Raw genomic sequence first — 15,501 nt, 5'->3', positions numbered from 1 at the left:
AGGATCTGATGTTGCCGTGAGTTGTGGTGTAGGTGGCACACACAGTTTGGATCTGTTGTTGCTGTGGCTGAGGTGTACGCCGGCAGCTACAGCTCCAATTGGACCCCTAACCTGGGAACCTCCATAAGCCACGGGTGCAACCCTAAAAAGACCAAAAAAAAAAAAAAAGGGAGGTATCAAGAGGTTTAGATGATTTTAACTCTGAATTTTTTAAGGCAGCCATTCTTACCTAAGAGTTGTAGCTAGTTTGTTTGTTTATATGGATTTGGGTTGGTTTGTTTTTTGAATTTTGGGAGTTCTTATTTTTAACCATTCCTAAATTGTCCTAGTTAAGACTTACTGTTATATAAAATAAAAAGTAAAAACACTGCTGATTTTTGCCTTCAAAAAAAAATTAGAAACTATACCATGATTTTTTTAAAACCCAGTTAAATATTTATTATAGTACCAGGCTCTCCCTAATTTCTCAAAGGCAAAAATTGTCTTTCCCACAGTACAATAAGTACATTCTTGTATGGAATAGTAAGGTCAATAAATATTTGTGGAATGAGATGCACAAATATTGTAATATTGTAATATCCCTGAAAATATAAGCATATATAAATATATAAGCATATGTTTATAATTTATATAATTACTTATGACCTACTGGAGTTTATAATCTTCAGAATATAAAGCTAGAAAATTTTTTACCAACTTATTTACTTCTTCTCTAGACAAGTATTTTAAGAAATAAATTAAGTACTCTTTTAAGCAAAGAGCCTCTTTTGTCCTCAAGTAATTGACATCAAACAATGGAATGCTATCTGCCAGCACTTGCAAATTATGCCTTTTAACTTCGTTTTAGTCCTTAAGAGGAAATTCTACATCTAAGAGAAATAACTAGGCACGGTAGACAAAATGACTCATGTACAGCTTAAAGACTTGTTAGGAAGGACTTGGAAATTTTATTTATTGCCTTATATCATTTTTCATAATTATAAAATAAGTAGTAATGAATAACATAACATTATTTTATCAGAGTTATTATGACTCACCATGAGCCATCCATGTTACTGTAACAAAGTAATGTCAATTATTTATCACTAAGAAATTGCTTTCATCCCCACATATGAGCCCTTTTCTGAATATACCTTTTGGGCTTGTACAAAGTCACCTGATGCTCACCAAGTAACTTTGTTTTGTCTTTTTAAAAGTAATAATCTAAAGTAAATAAAATGTTAAAAAAAAATCCAGGACCAAGTTAGCCTAGTTTTATTTTTCAAGCATAAACATGAAACTGTCTTCATTCCATCCAGCATTCTGCCAGGCTTTTGTAGAAGCAAATGCAAATTACAAACCCTTAACTCTCCTTGGTCCAACTCTTTTCTTCTGAGATCCCTCAGGTTGACCTGCAGACCTCTTCCGTGTTAGGCTCCATCTTCCCCAGTTGGCCTCTGTGGCACCTAGATTCTTTGCATAGTTGAATGTTAAGAGGGACTCAAAACAGCCTTGCTTTAGAATTTACTACTGCAACACAGTATAAAGACATAAGGAAAAGGGCCATGACTGCTTTTAGCACTTAAATAGCAAATATATGTACATTTAAAGATTTATCTTACTTTATATAACCAGTGAACATCTTTCATTTTGATGCATACCGTTACCTTACCAAAAAATTGTGCAAGTATTATTTTCCTCATTGAATCAGTCAAAATCAAGAGCTAGACTTCAACTAAGTCTCAGGGTCCCAAATTCAGGAATCCTTCCTTTATAAGTTGCATGATGTACATGACTCTTCTGAGAAATTCACTTCATTGTCTTCATTAGATGGCTTTTTAGGCCCTGCAGTACCTCTAGCTAAAAAAACTAATTTAGGCTTTCTAATTTGTTTAATCATCACCACATGATGCTGATTTAATGAGGTTGCAATTTCATGTCAAATGATCTATTAAAAAAATTGATCATACGTAGCCAGAGTATTTTTTATTTAGACTCAACTTGATCATTGCATAAGAAACTAAAATTGAATCAGTGTCTACCATATACTTATGTCATTGATATTTAACCACCTTAACCCATTAAATATATTTGCATAAATGTATTTAATTTTTACTTTTTGTCATAATGGTCTAATTCTTTATTTGTTATAATAGCTAAATATTATCTTCCTGGTGATCACATTGTGCAAAATGGTGAAGCACTCAAATACTTTGAAACCAGATTCTAGCAGGTTGGAAAACATTAAGTAAGTATTTTGTATTTTAATTTTAGTGCCTGACAGACTACGTGAAAGATATTTTCCACAGGGAATACATGAATGCCATCTCCCAACTGTAGAAATTATTTCAAAATGAAGGTTTTTTTTTTTTTTTTTTTTTTTACTGATCAAGTTTGAGTCTCTGTTACTATGTCACAGACTTTGGTCAAAAATTAGATAATTTCTGTCTTGATCTAGAGCCCAGAAATTTATTTCAGTGGCTTTGTGGAAATTCCATATCACTGTAGCAATTTCATTTGAATTTAAAATGCAATTCAAAATGATGTTCCTGTTTGCATGGCTGCTATGATTATATTAAGTTTGTTTTGCTAAATGACTTTCCGATTTAAGGATTCTGAGCAGTTTCTACTTCTAATGCTGTTTTCCTAAGAGAATTTACTCTATTACTATTGTTAACTTGGAGATTATCTGTTGTTTTCATGATAATTAAATAAATGTTTACTTGATTTCAGTGGTGGAAAAAACTAATATCCTATCAATGGAAAAAATGCTATCTAATTAACAACAAATTGATAGCTGTTGATTCATTAAGTCATCTTACAAAAGCATTTTCAGAGATTTTTTTTAATATGAGTTAATTTAAAATGTGAGGAGGTATTCAAGTTGATTGTAATGGGATGTGGAAAATATTTTAATGTTAAAAATGGCAGATCTATAGTAAGGGTAATTTTTTTTTAATTAGATGTTTTAGATAGGTTAGTGCCAGCCTCATTGCATGTTGCATGGTAAGAGAGAGAGCTAATCTTTAGCATCTCTCTCTTTTCTTCCTTTTCCTCTTTCTGTCTTCTCATCTACACCAGTAATTACCGTGTTTGTGATGGCTACTATAATACGGACTTACCTGGGTAAGGTAGAACCCTACATTAACAAATTTATGGCATGATTTATATTTTTTACAAACCCGTCAATATCATGAATTGCCCTTAATTTCTATAATTATTTTGGAATATCTAATTTGCTACAGTATTTAAAACTATAATATGCCTTTATTTTTTAATTGCTTGCCTCTGCATTTTAACTTTCTTAATTTTGACTAATTTTATAAAATATATAAATGCTTTCTTATTACTTTCTATTTTAATTCTGTCTAATAATTTTGTTTCTCTTTTCTGCTTATAATGCTTTCTAGCTATGAAGATAATAAGCCATTTATCAAGTAAGATCATTAGTTAGACATGGAATGCACTGACTTTAAATCCTTCTCATTCCGTCCTATTTTCTACAGTTCTTTTCTCCTTAAGCTATTCATGATGAAATCTCTCCAAAATTATTTTATTTTGAAGTTGTTCTCATGTTTTTGTCCATTTCAGCTAGGCTTCTTCATGCTTTAGTTATAAAACCTTAGGTTCACCTAAGAGTAGTTTCTTAGAATCTGAAGTTTAGGTGCTAAGTGATTATCTGCCATTTAACCTTTCTGTATGTGTCACATTATTCAGTTCATGAGTGCACCACAGGAGTAAAAATACAGGAGTAAACTAATTAAGGACTCCTTAATTTCTCTTACTAAAATGCACATAAAAGACAATAAAGTCATGTGGGATGTTTTACACCTTGTATTTTAATATAGTTTTCATACCTTGTTTATTCTGAGTAAGAAAAGGTCAAACCTGCTGTTGCTGTTTTCACTGGAGACTGCAGTACTAAATGCTATTGTTCTTTCTTTAATCAATGAAAGGTTAAAGCCAAAATGCTGTTGAATTTGAATGTGAACATAGAGAAAGTCAACTGCTCCTACTGATATGTTAATATTTAAGTGTGATGTGTGTTGTTCTCTCATTGAACCTTGTTGATAAAATTCACTTTGTTTTTTCAGGTCTTGGGTGCTTGGCGCTTTCGCTCTTCTTTGTCTTCTTGGCCTAACCTGGTCATTTGGGTTGCTTTTTATTAATGAGGAGACGATTGTGATGGCATATCTCTTCACCATCTTTAATGCTTTCCAGGGAGTGTTCATTTTCATCTTTCACTGTGCTCTCCAAAAGAAAGTAAGTGGAAACACTCAGAAGCCCTGTTTACTCTTGTTCTTTGCTTTGAAAATAGTACATGTAATAGAGAAGATTTGAAATTACAACTGGCATATTATTAATAGCATTGTATTTTAATCATAAATTAATTGTAATGCATGTCAGGAATTTCAGGCTTCCCATATAAAATATGTCAATATCAGTCTTTTGAATCTCAATTTGGCAATGTGTGAACTTTTGTTAACGATTTCTTCTTTGGAGTCTACAAAATGCTCTGTGCAAAGGGTATACAAGATAAAGAAAAGGTTAAATAATCTTGTTCTTTCTCAATAAAAGGTATAAGTTCCTTGGTGGCCTAGCAGTTAAAGATTCAGTGTTGTCAACTGCTGTGGCTCAGGTTCAGTCCCAGGCCTGGGAACTTCCACGTGGTTCAGAATGAATTTGAATGTAAGGATAAGTGACCTAAATTTTAAAACACAAGATATAAAAAAATTAATGTTGTCTTTTGAGTAATTTTGAAAGATCTTAAGGCTCAGTAATTTAATATCTCACATCACTTTGTCCTGTTAAGTGGAGTTCACAATGATTCAAAAATTAAAGTCAAAGATGAAAAATTTTAAGCTATTGCAAGAAGATGTAAACCTAAGAGAACAGCGTAGCTGCCATTTAAGTTTAAAATTTCCATGCCTTTCACTAGGTATCATCCTTTCCCTGCATATCTAATGTAGTCTTTTTATTCTGTTATTACTAGTTGGTCACTAAATTGAACAGAGAAATAGAATGGTGAAAGTGAAAACTATTATGTTTTCAGTCCTGACAAGATGATAGTGTTGTTACTTCCATCAGTTTCGAATAAGCTATAATTTTGAGATAATGACAGTGGAATGTGCAATACTGACAGATAATGTACATTCACAGCAATATAGGCATTAGGCAAAACCAACACCGGAGGGTATTATTTGGATAAAATACCATTTTGATTGCCATTGTCTTGGTTATATACATTTCAGAACATTTATAGCCATTAAATGTGCAGAAATTTTTTTGTGAAATATCATGTGTTATTTAATAACACTGGACTTTAAATTTCTAAACATTATACAGGTATAATCTTGTAATTACTTTAGATTATATATATATAGATTTTATTGCATAAATGAGCATTTTCTATATATGCATATGATCATTTCTAAATACATATGACCTTGTGATTACTTTGATTTTTATATATTTTCTACATAGATGGGCATCTTATATACATACAGATGATCATATGTTCATAATTTCTGTCAATTGTTTTTGACAAAGTATAAATTTAGCAGAAAAAAGATGAAGTTGTCATTATTTCCTCACAGAGTTTGTGTATTAATTGCACAGAGACTTTGCTATGCTCTTTAATTCATTGTGCTGTGCTTCTTTTGAAGAAGTTCTCTTTAGTCTTGGATACATCTCTATTGGGTGCTCCTAGGGTGAGTTGTCAAGAATATGATAAAAGATGATTTAGTAAAAGTCATGGTTCTGACTGCTTGAATGAGCATATTTAGGCCAAGAAAATGATTTGAAAGTTCAACTCCATTGTTATTTGTTCTAATGGGTATAATTAAATAAAGCTAAGAGGCTGAAAATGCAAGTCCACTTAGATTTAAAAAGTCATCTGGTGACTTTAATTCTCTAATTTCCCAAGGAATAAGTGTCAAAATTATAGTCTTCGGAGGCAGATACTGAGCATAGAACAGTAAAGGGGGAAAAAAAAACCTTTGAGTGTTTTTTGAAATGTACTAGAAGAAATAATTTCTTAGGCAACTTCTCCTTCTGTGTTGTAATTTCAAAGTTGGCTCCCTGCCACAAGGAAGCATGTTTATATGCTGGTATAGCTGCTCAGAGTCCAGATCTCTCCCCAACTCTGAATTCTTGACCACTTCTCTAAGCAGGGCCCTATTCCTTAACAGCTGTTTGGACCTCACGTTTTAAAGTTTAAACTTTCTTTTAGGCCTGACAACTTTTCTATCTATTCATATATCCAGGCTTCAGGGGAAAAGGGAAATTACATGGGTAACTCATTAATGTGAATGGAAATTGCATAAATAGTTCCCCTGTGTGTTAATGAAGTGAATAGGCATCTTAGACTCTCTACACTAAATGCTAGCGCTTAGACACATCACAAAATGAAGAAAACATTCCATCCTAATTAATGGCATATGTATCAAAGGACTTTTTTTTCTTTATTCTCGAGCCAAAGTAGTCTTGTCATTATAAAGAGGTTACCCACAACACTATGCAATCTAGTAAAAGAAGTTAATGTATTGACCTACCTATGAGGACACGAAGCGAATGAAACTTAGATGATGAATTACAAGTGGTTAAATGTAATTAAGCAAGGAAAATACTAAATTTTTATCCTGCTTTTTTAGCAGGAAATAAAAAATTGGGTTTGAGAAAGGACATAGTGAGAATAAGGCTTTTCAAATATTACCAATGTATTAATTAATAACATTTGCATAATAAGGACAGCATAAAGCATTTCTACATATTATTTCACATTTTAAAGATGTTACTGGCCACTCTAGTTACCATGTCAGCAGTTTCAGTTGAACTTGATTTTGTAATCTCCACAGAGGACTGTTCATGGAACTTTTTATCTCCACTGTTCATTTAACGGGAGAGAGAGAAGCAAGCATGTTGACATTAATCCCTTGGTCTCATGGTTATTCAATGCAGGTACGAAAAGAATACGGGAAGTGCTTCAGACACTCATATTGCTGCGGTGGCCTCCCAACCGAAAGCCCCCACAGTTCAGTGAAGGCATCCACGACCAGAACCAGTGCTCGGTATTCCTCTGGCACACAGGTGACAAAGAACTTGACAGCATCTTTAATTAACCTTCTTTATAGAAAGCCTTATGAGACATGTTCTGTTCAGGTGCACTAATTGTCTCCTCATTATAATGATCTAGATAGCAAATGCTTGCCTTCTTAGTATTTTGGTTTTAATTTCTTGCTAAGTATTTCATTAAGGTGTTTCTTTAGGGGTAAACATCCTTTTTTGAGAGCTATACTTCTTTAAGAAGTATGTCCTCATCATTTGATAGCTTAGCTCCCATAGCACAGGACTCAGTGGGCATTCAGTAAACATTTGTTGAATAATCATCTCTACTTTAAAAAAAGACAATAAATAAAAACTTCTTTTAAGATTGGAAGGTTAAATACTCTTTGATAGAGAAGCACCAGAGCAGTATAGGCTTTCTTAGTTTTAGACCAGAATCAATACACTTTTTTTTTTTTTAATTTGTCAAGAGACAATCCTACACAGATTGTTTAGAGTAAAATTTTTGTGTCTTTAATATAAGGTAAGCTTGCAGAGTTCTGGTGGCTCAGTGTGTTAAGGATCTGGTGTTGTTACTGCTGTGTCTCAGGTCACTGCTGTGGCGCAGGTTCAGTCCTTGGCCCCAGAACTTCCACATGCTGTGGGTGCACCCCCCCAAAATATATATATATCAGGTAAGCTTGGGAAAACTAACATATCTCTTGCTATTTTATGTTAATAGAGTCGTATAAGAAGGATGTGGAATGACACTGTGAGAAAACAATCTGAATCTTCTTTTATCTCAGGTGACATCAATAGCACTTCAACACTTAATCAAGGTCAGTTACTAGGAAAATATGAATTTACAATTTAACATTTGCACCTTTTGCCCAGTTACAATAATTCTAGATAAAATGCTGAATTTTTCTCTCAGAGGGGTTTATATCACAAGCTCTTAAAACTGAGTCATCTTTTGTCCTTTATTAAAGTACATATAAATTCAGTAATGTAGGAAGTATGATTTTAAACTCTACACGAACAGAATAAGACTGGAAAAAGTAATTACTAAGAACATACTTTGTCACAGATTAAAATGTCTTCCTAGTGAGTACAAATTTATCCTTTCTAAATGAGACATTTATAAAAGTTTTCTTCTTGAAACATTATTAGAATAACTACTGTTTACATTAAATAGCGTCAGTTTTACAGTGAAAATTCTTATTTCTAAAATTCTATTTTACATTTCTATCAAAAAGGTATAGGTAAATGCCAAAAACATCTATAGTAACTCTTCATAAACAAATAATTAAAATACATGAGGATTTGCAAACTAATTTGTTATATTTGAATTATTGTTTTTTAATGTGTCTGCAGCTACACTCTTAAACTTACCCTGTAATCACCGTAATTCTTACTTAAAATCAGGTGGCAAATAAAATAATTTAGCAAGATAAGGATCCAAGTGCATATACAGACATATTCCTGAGACAAACAGTAAATTTCAGTTTACTATGAAAAAAATCATATATTACTGCATATATCTTGGAAAGGTAATTTATCCAGGTAATTTCAATTTTGATGTACTGAGTTGTAATATGATATAGTATGTTATATTTTATCACAATGAAATATTAAAGACATTTTTCATTGTTGACATTGTTCTGATAAGATTCTGGTTTAAAATGAAAAAAGTAAGAATATGTATGGCATCAAAACCAACTCGAATTTTAAAATATCTTTAGCCAAATTGCATTAGCTATGCAAAACATATGTTTGATAAGTATTGAAAGGTTTGTAATTTGTCAATTAGAATGAGTGAAATGTGTGTTTATTCCATTGCTCTGATGTTTTACCTAATTCTGTTAAGATGACTACCGAAAAGGAAATGAATTATTCAGTGGTTCATTTATGAAACCTGGCAAATAAGATTACAGAAGGAAAATTCTTGTTACATAGAATGCGTGAATGGTCTAATAATTCATTATACACAGTCTCTTTTTTCCCCTCAGCATGTGTGCTCTTGCATTTACTAAGCGAAGCTTGGTGCAATGTGTCATACTTTTTACCTGTTTGTGAAAGTTGTTTTTTCTCCTGCTTGTATCAGAGTTGGTATTAACACAGATGTTTTCATGAGGGATAATCCCACACCTGTAAATTCTGAAAGTTTGTGATTCCCTCTTCTGGGCTTCAGCGGTTAGGTTTTTAATATTAAGCAGTAACATCTTGAAACATAATGTTGATCTCTGTGCATTTAATTGCCATTTTTGTTTAACAGTGATTTTGTATAAATTAGTAAATGTCATCCTCAGCAGGTGTTTACTTGGGGGACTTAGAAAGCACCTGTGAATTACTGAAATTTAACTTCCCTCTCCCCTTTCTCCTTCAAATTAGTAGTTCAAATACAGTCAGAAAATTTCAGCAGATTTTTTTTCCATTGCCAACTTATCCGCTACCCTTGGTGAATACAAAAAGTACTTTACTGCAACTGTAACACTAAAAATAAGAGAACTGATGTATTTTTTTCTGTTTCTTTGCTTTAGGAATGACTGGCAATTACCTACTAACAAACCCTCTTCTTCGACCCCACGGCACTAACAACCCCTATAACACATTGCTCGCTGAAACAGTTGTATGTAATGCCCCTTCAGCTCCTGTATTTAACTCACCAGGTGTGCTTATACTTAAGAATAAAACTACCTTTCTTTGCTGCTAAACAGAGCTCTGATCTTTGCCCTTTTTCTAGAATACTCAAGTTGCCATATATCTTAATTTCTCAGTTAAAAAGAATTCATATGGTATCACCCATGCCAGGCTTCTAAAACTGCACTATATTATAGTAAAAATCCAGTCGTGATAGTATTTACCAATAATTATCCATGTTTTTGACACAGGTGGCATAAATCTTAATATATTATTACAGGACTGACAGCACATGGTCTGAGAGCCCATCTTCAAGATTTATATCATTTAGAGGTATCCTATCTATGTAATATACTATTCAGTTGATTCTAAAGCTTGCTGACAGAATTTGCTTCTGGCATGAATTATAGCTAATAAAGATAATTTGGATGCCTAGGTATAGAAAACTACATCCAGCATTATCAATGTAATCAAACTATAGTATAGTGCAGCTTTATGGTAGTTTTTCTTTTTTCTTAAAAAACTTTGAGATTAAAGTTAATATTAGTCAGTTTATACCTACAGTTTTTTTTTTTTTAAGTTGGGGAGGGGGGAGAGATTGTCACTAACTCATCCTGTATTTTACTGTTTTCTAATAGCTTATATATTTCAAAAAGCATACATGTGTTTAATATTAACAGAATTTTCAAGATTTGGTGAAAGTTAATGCCTAATTACTGTTAGCATATAATCTTTATTTGTGATTGATATTTGCCACTAAATTAAACACAGAACTTCGTTTCTGTTTGTTTTTTTTTCTTGAAATTCTTTCTTAACTGCAGCTTCTCTTTTCATTCTCTTGTTTTTCTTACTTTCCTTATGCTTTCCTCTAGCAACCTACAGAGAGACAAGTATGGGAGTAAAACTTAACTTTGCCTATCAAATGTAAATTTTTTCAGCATGATTTTTAACCGGCACAATTAAAACATAACTAGCAGTCATGAAGTAGACTCAGCGGGCAAGTGGTTCACAATTTGCAACTCAAATGTTACCAGATTCAAATTGTACATCTATCTGTACTGCCTTTTGTCAGTAATAGAGGTCTGTAGCAAAGGCTGTCCATACTTTAAGTATATGCAATGCTGAAATAATTTGCTCCTTAAAGCCTGAGGTACTGTCAACCAGAATGCTTAATAATTGACTTATCATTTCTGCATTCCCACAGTAATCTTGCTACAGGCAGTGGAAAGTCTTCCAGTGAATTACCTGAACTTGGGCAGAAAAAGTTGCCTCTTCAAAACCAGCCAAAGATGTACTTAAATCTGCAGTATATCACAGAAAACACCTTTTGGATTATCCAGTATATATTTTTATATTTAGTAAGCAACAATACAAAGAAAGAGAAATGTCAAGATCGCACCTCTACAGAGGAATCATATGCTTAGCAACTGATCCCTGTGTCACTTATAATTTAAAACGTCACACTTTTTCTAGTAGTAGATCTTGTAAAGAGTGTGGCACATATATGAATTTATAAAGCTAGAGAGTTGTGCCAGCCGACCTAAAGGAAGCCTTGCAAATAATTATCATAACTTCATTTTGCTATATGTGGAACATCATACAAATTGAATTGTCAGTTTTTCAAATGTAGAAGTCAGATCAGAATTTTTTTTAAACAATGTGAGTCAACAACAAATACGATCTCATTTTCTGCTAATGATAATTAATTGAGCAATTATTAGACACTGCTTGGTCATGAAATTCTGTTTTCTAGGATAATCTGCAGCTTTAAGAGTGGAGTGAGCACTAAAAAGGGAAATTTCCTGTTTTTTCCAAGAATTATTTTTTTTCCTAAACTCCTCCAAGCCTTGCATACAATGCAGCAGCCTCACAGTGGTCAGTTTCATTTCAATAACATCATTTCATTCTTTTTTTTTTCCAGACCTATCTGTAGACAAGTGATTTTTTTTCTCTAGGATTTTGCGAATGAATAACCTAACCTTCCATGGTACAGACCATTTAATTTTCTCTAAAATTTTTTTTTCCATCTGCCTGAGAAGCACTGTGATGTCTTAGTTTACATGTTTATGTGTCTGTAGAAAAATACAACTCTGATTCAAAGAGAGCATGTTACCATATTTTTTTTCCTCCTAAACCCTCTTTTCATATCTTCAGCAGACGTATCCAATCTTTCATCCTTTAGAGATAAAAATATACTAGCCAAGGCTGACACCCTTTTCCCATTCCACAGTTAATATTTATTCTTGGTTTAATTTCTGTGACCCATACTTAAGAAATCTCCTAACATTTCTACGTTTAACTCCATGCCCATGGTGTCTGTGGGCCAGTCTCGTACAGTAGACTCTGCTGGTTCATTCGGTGCTGTCACTGTGACTGATGCAGATTGCAGGGCTGCAGGCCAACCTTGACCATTAGGAGCCTGGGGCCATTGCTATTAGAGTATCAGTACCAAAAAAAAAAAAAAAAGAAAGAAAGAAAGAAAGAAAAGAAAAGTTCAAAATCATGAGAAGCATTCAATGAAAAAGTAAAAGGCTGCCGTTGCTGGTAATCTAATTTGTTGAACCCTTGCTCTGACTAAGTTGCTGAGAAGCTTAGAAATTCTTCATCATGTTACAATAAATCATTTTACTTTCTTTTATATATCAGCTACTCTTAGGCCAGATAGCCTGAGCAGACAGACATGATGTGAGTTGTCCAAAGTGAGTCATTCCACCTGCTGTCTATCGTGTTGTTGGATGGTGCTTGTGGGCCCCTGGTCCCGTCAGTATGAGAGATGGCTGTCTTTGTTTAACACGACTTCTTTGTGTCTGTCCATTTTTTCATTCTTTTTTTTAACCTCATCTCCAGAAAAAGGAAATGTTAGAATGTTGTTTAAAGAGTTGCTTGCCAGTTATGTGGGTTTATGTTGTACATTTGCCTTCAGTTTTTGTATGTGACTTATTCCTTTTTTAATTTAGTGTTGTTTAGGACAAATTCTGTTAATTTTATTTTTATAAACCATAGTCTTGTACTCGAAAATGTAAACGTCACTAATGAATTGCTTTGCATTAACTATGCAAGGGCATGGAGTGAAGTCTTTGTAAGAGTGTCAGAGATCTGACCCCAAATCAATTCATAACAACCGTCTCCCCCAAATTGATAAAGCAACGTGCTGTATGCCAACTCCCTCCCTGGAAAACAGTAGTATTCTTTCACGCTCGTTCCTGTTATCTCAGGGTTTGCAACTGTTGACAGTTGGGAATGCGGGAAAGCCTGGCGCTTTTCAAGTGTTAGCTTTCAAACACAACTTTGTCCTGAACGACATTAAAAAGTTTTGTGCAAAAGAAGTAGAGATTCTTGGGGACGGATCAGAGCCAGTAATGGAGCCCTCCCTCTTCTGTTTCAGGACATTCACTGAACAGTGCCAGGGATACAAGTGCCATGGATACTCTACCGCTAAATGGTAACTTTAACAACAGCTACTCCCTGCGCAAGGGGGACTATAACGACAGCGTGCAGGTCGTGGACTGTGGACTAAGTCTGAACGATACCGCTTTTGAGAAAATGATCATTTCAGAGTTAGTGCACAACAACCTGCGGGGCGGCGGCAAGGCCCACAACCTCGAGCTCACGCTCCCCGTCAAACCCGTGATCGGAGGGAGCAGCAGCGAAGATGACGCAATCGTGGCCGACGCGTCATCTTTGATGCACGGCGACAACCCAGGGCTGGAGCTCCATCACAAAGAGCTCGAGGCGCCCCTCATTCCTCAGCGGACTCACTCCCTCCTGTACCAACCCCAGAAGAAAGCCAAGCCCGAGGGGACGGACAGCTACGTCTCGCAGCTGACCGCCGAGGCCGAGGACCACCTCCAGTCCCCCAACAGGGACTCTCTTTACACGAGCATGCCCAACCTCAGAGACTCTCCCTACCAGGAGAGCAGCCCCGACATGGAAGAAGACCTCTCCCCGTCCAGGAGGAGCGAGAACGAGGACATTTACTACAAGAGCATGCCAAACCTGGGAGCCGGCCATCAGCTGCAGATGTGCTACCAGATCAGCAGGGGCAATAGCGACGGGTACATCCTCCCCATCAACAAGGAAGGGTGCATCCCCGAAGGAGACGTCAGAGAAGGGCAGATGCAGCTGGTGACAAGTCTTTAACAGCAGCGCAGCTGAGGAAGGCCGGGGACCACACACAGGGGTCGGTAAACAAAGACAGGCTTCGCCGACCCCCCACAGCTCCCTCCGCCTCCACTTGACGAGATGCTTCTGTTGACCTGTGGTTCTCCCGTGTACAAAAGATGACTGAACCTTGCCGTTCTGTGAATTTTTATAAACCATGCAAAAACTTTGTACATACACAGAGTATACTAAGATGAATTATTTGTTACAAAGAAAAGAGATGCCAACCAGGTATTTTAGGATTCTGCTGCTGTTTAGAGAAAATTGTGAACCAAGCAAAACGAAACTTTCCAGCCATTTTACTGCAGCAGTTTGTGAACTCGATTTGTAAATATGGCTGCACCATTTTTGTAGGCCTGCATTGTATTATATACAAGACGTAGGCTTTAAAATCCTGTGGGACAAATTTACTGTACCTTACTGTTCCTGACAAGACTTGGAAAAGCAGGAGAGATATTCTGCATCCGTTTGCAGTTTACTGCAAACCTTTTACATTAAGGCAAAGATTGAAAACATGTAACCACTAGCAATCAAGCCACAGGCCTTATTTCATATGTTTCCTCAACTGTACAATGAACTATTCAAAAATGGCTAAAGAAATTATATTTTGTTCTATTGCTAGGGTAAAATAAATACATTTGTGTCCAACTGAAATATAATTGTCATTAAAATAATTTTAAAGAGTTTGAAGAAAATATTGTGAAAAGCTCTTGGTTGCACATATGTTATGAAATGTTTTTTCTTACACTTTGTCATGGTAAGTTCTACCCATTTTCACTTATTTTCCACTGTATGCAGTGTTCTGCTTTGACAAGTTAGTCCTTATTCTTACATTTAAATTTCTTATTGCCAAAAGAACGTGTTTTATGGGGAAAAAACTCTTTGAAGCCAGTTATGCCATGCCTTGCACAAATGTGGTGAAATCTAGAAACGATTGGGTGTGACCTTCTGTTTGTTCTTGAACAGGGGGCCAAGAGGGCACTGGGCACTTCTCACAAACTTTCTCGTGAACAAAAGGTGCCTATTCTTTTTTAAAAAATAAAATAAAACATAAATATTACTCCTCCATATTCCTTCTGCCTATATTTAGTAATTAATTTATTTTATGATAAAGTTCTAATGAAGTGTAAATTGTTTCAGCAAAGTTCTGCTTTTCTCTTCATCCCTTTGTGTAAACCTGTTAATAATGAGCCCATCACTAATATTCAGTGTAAAGTTTAACACGGTTTGACAGTAAATAAATGTGAATTTTTTCAAGTAGTTAACATGTCCACTTTTATGTATGATACATGATTGGCTTTAATGCACGAGTCCTTTACTGCCCCACTCCCGGTGGATATACTGGTCTTTCACAGTATAACCCATGGAGATGCGAAGGTATAACCATTCAGTTGCCTGAGGGTTCTATATGCTAAAAATATATTTGTTTTCTGATTGTCCACGACCTTTGCTCAAAATCTGGCAGATAGGTTTCAATAGGGAAATACATGGAAAGCATTTGTATTTGTTGCATTGCAACAGAGCTGAAATAAATAAAATCAAAAAAAGAAGATGGGTTGGAAATTTTCCAGTCAGGTTTGAGCCTCGTGAAAGACTTGACTTTTCAGCCGTATTGAGAAGAAAATCCTAAAACATACTTTTACAGTTTGAGGATTATAAGTATCCCTATAGGCAGCT

General features: G+C 34.9%; 1 protein-coding gene across 17 annotated transcripts in view; it reads left to right on the top strand.

The window, feature by feature from the left end:
- Positions 1-15,089, top strand: part of ADGRL2 (adhesion G protein-coupled receptor L2) — a 193,327-nt gene extending 178,238 nt beyond the window's left edge. For 5 of the 17 annotated variants that reach the window (XM_047794252.1, XM_047794257.1, XM_047794254.1 and 2 more), the window contains 6 exons: positions 2,136-2,227; positions 4,074-4,242; positions 6,940-7,068; positions 7,766-7,862; positions 9,564-9,692; positions 13,049-15,089. In XM_047794252.1, the coding sequence (XP_047650208.1) occupies positions 2,136-2,227; positions 4,074-4,242; positions 6,940-7,068; positions 7,766-7,862; positions 9,564-9,692; positions 13,049-13,803 (1,371 nt within the window). In that variant the 3' untranslated portion in view covers positions 13,804-15,089. Of the gene's footprint in view, positions 1-2,135; positions 2,228-4,073; positions 4,243-6,939; positions 7,069-7,765; positions 7,863-9,563; positions 9,693-9,914; positions 9,997-12,309; positions 12,363-13,048 lie in introns of those variants that run through there. The other 12 variants (XM_047794259.1, XM_047794256.1, XM_047794255.1 and 9 more) reach the window with 7 other exon arrangements.
- Positions 15,090-15,501: the final 412 nt, after the last annotated feature.

The sequence above is a fragment of the Phacochoerus africanus genome, chromosome 8, assembly GCF_016906955.1.
Source record: "Phacochoerus africanus isolate WHEZ1 chromosome 8, ROS_Pafr_v1, whole genome shotgun sequence".
In the NCBI taxonomy this organism is placed as follows: domain Eukaryota; kingdom Metazoa; phylum Chordata; class Mammalia; order Artiodactyla; family Suidae; genus Phacochoerus; species Phacochoerus africanus.
Note: the sequence above shows the minus strand (reverse complement) of the source record. Positions and strands in the feature narration are given on the sequence as shown.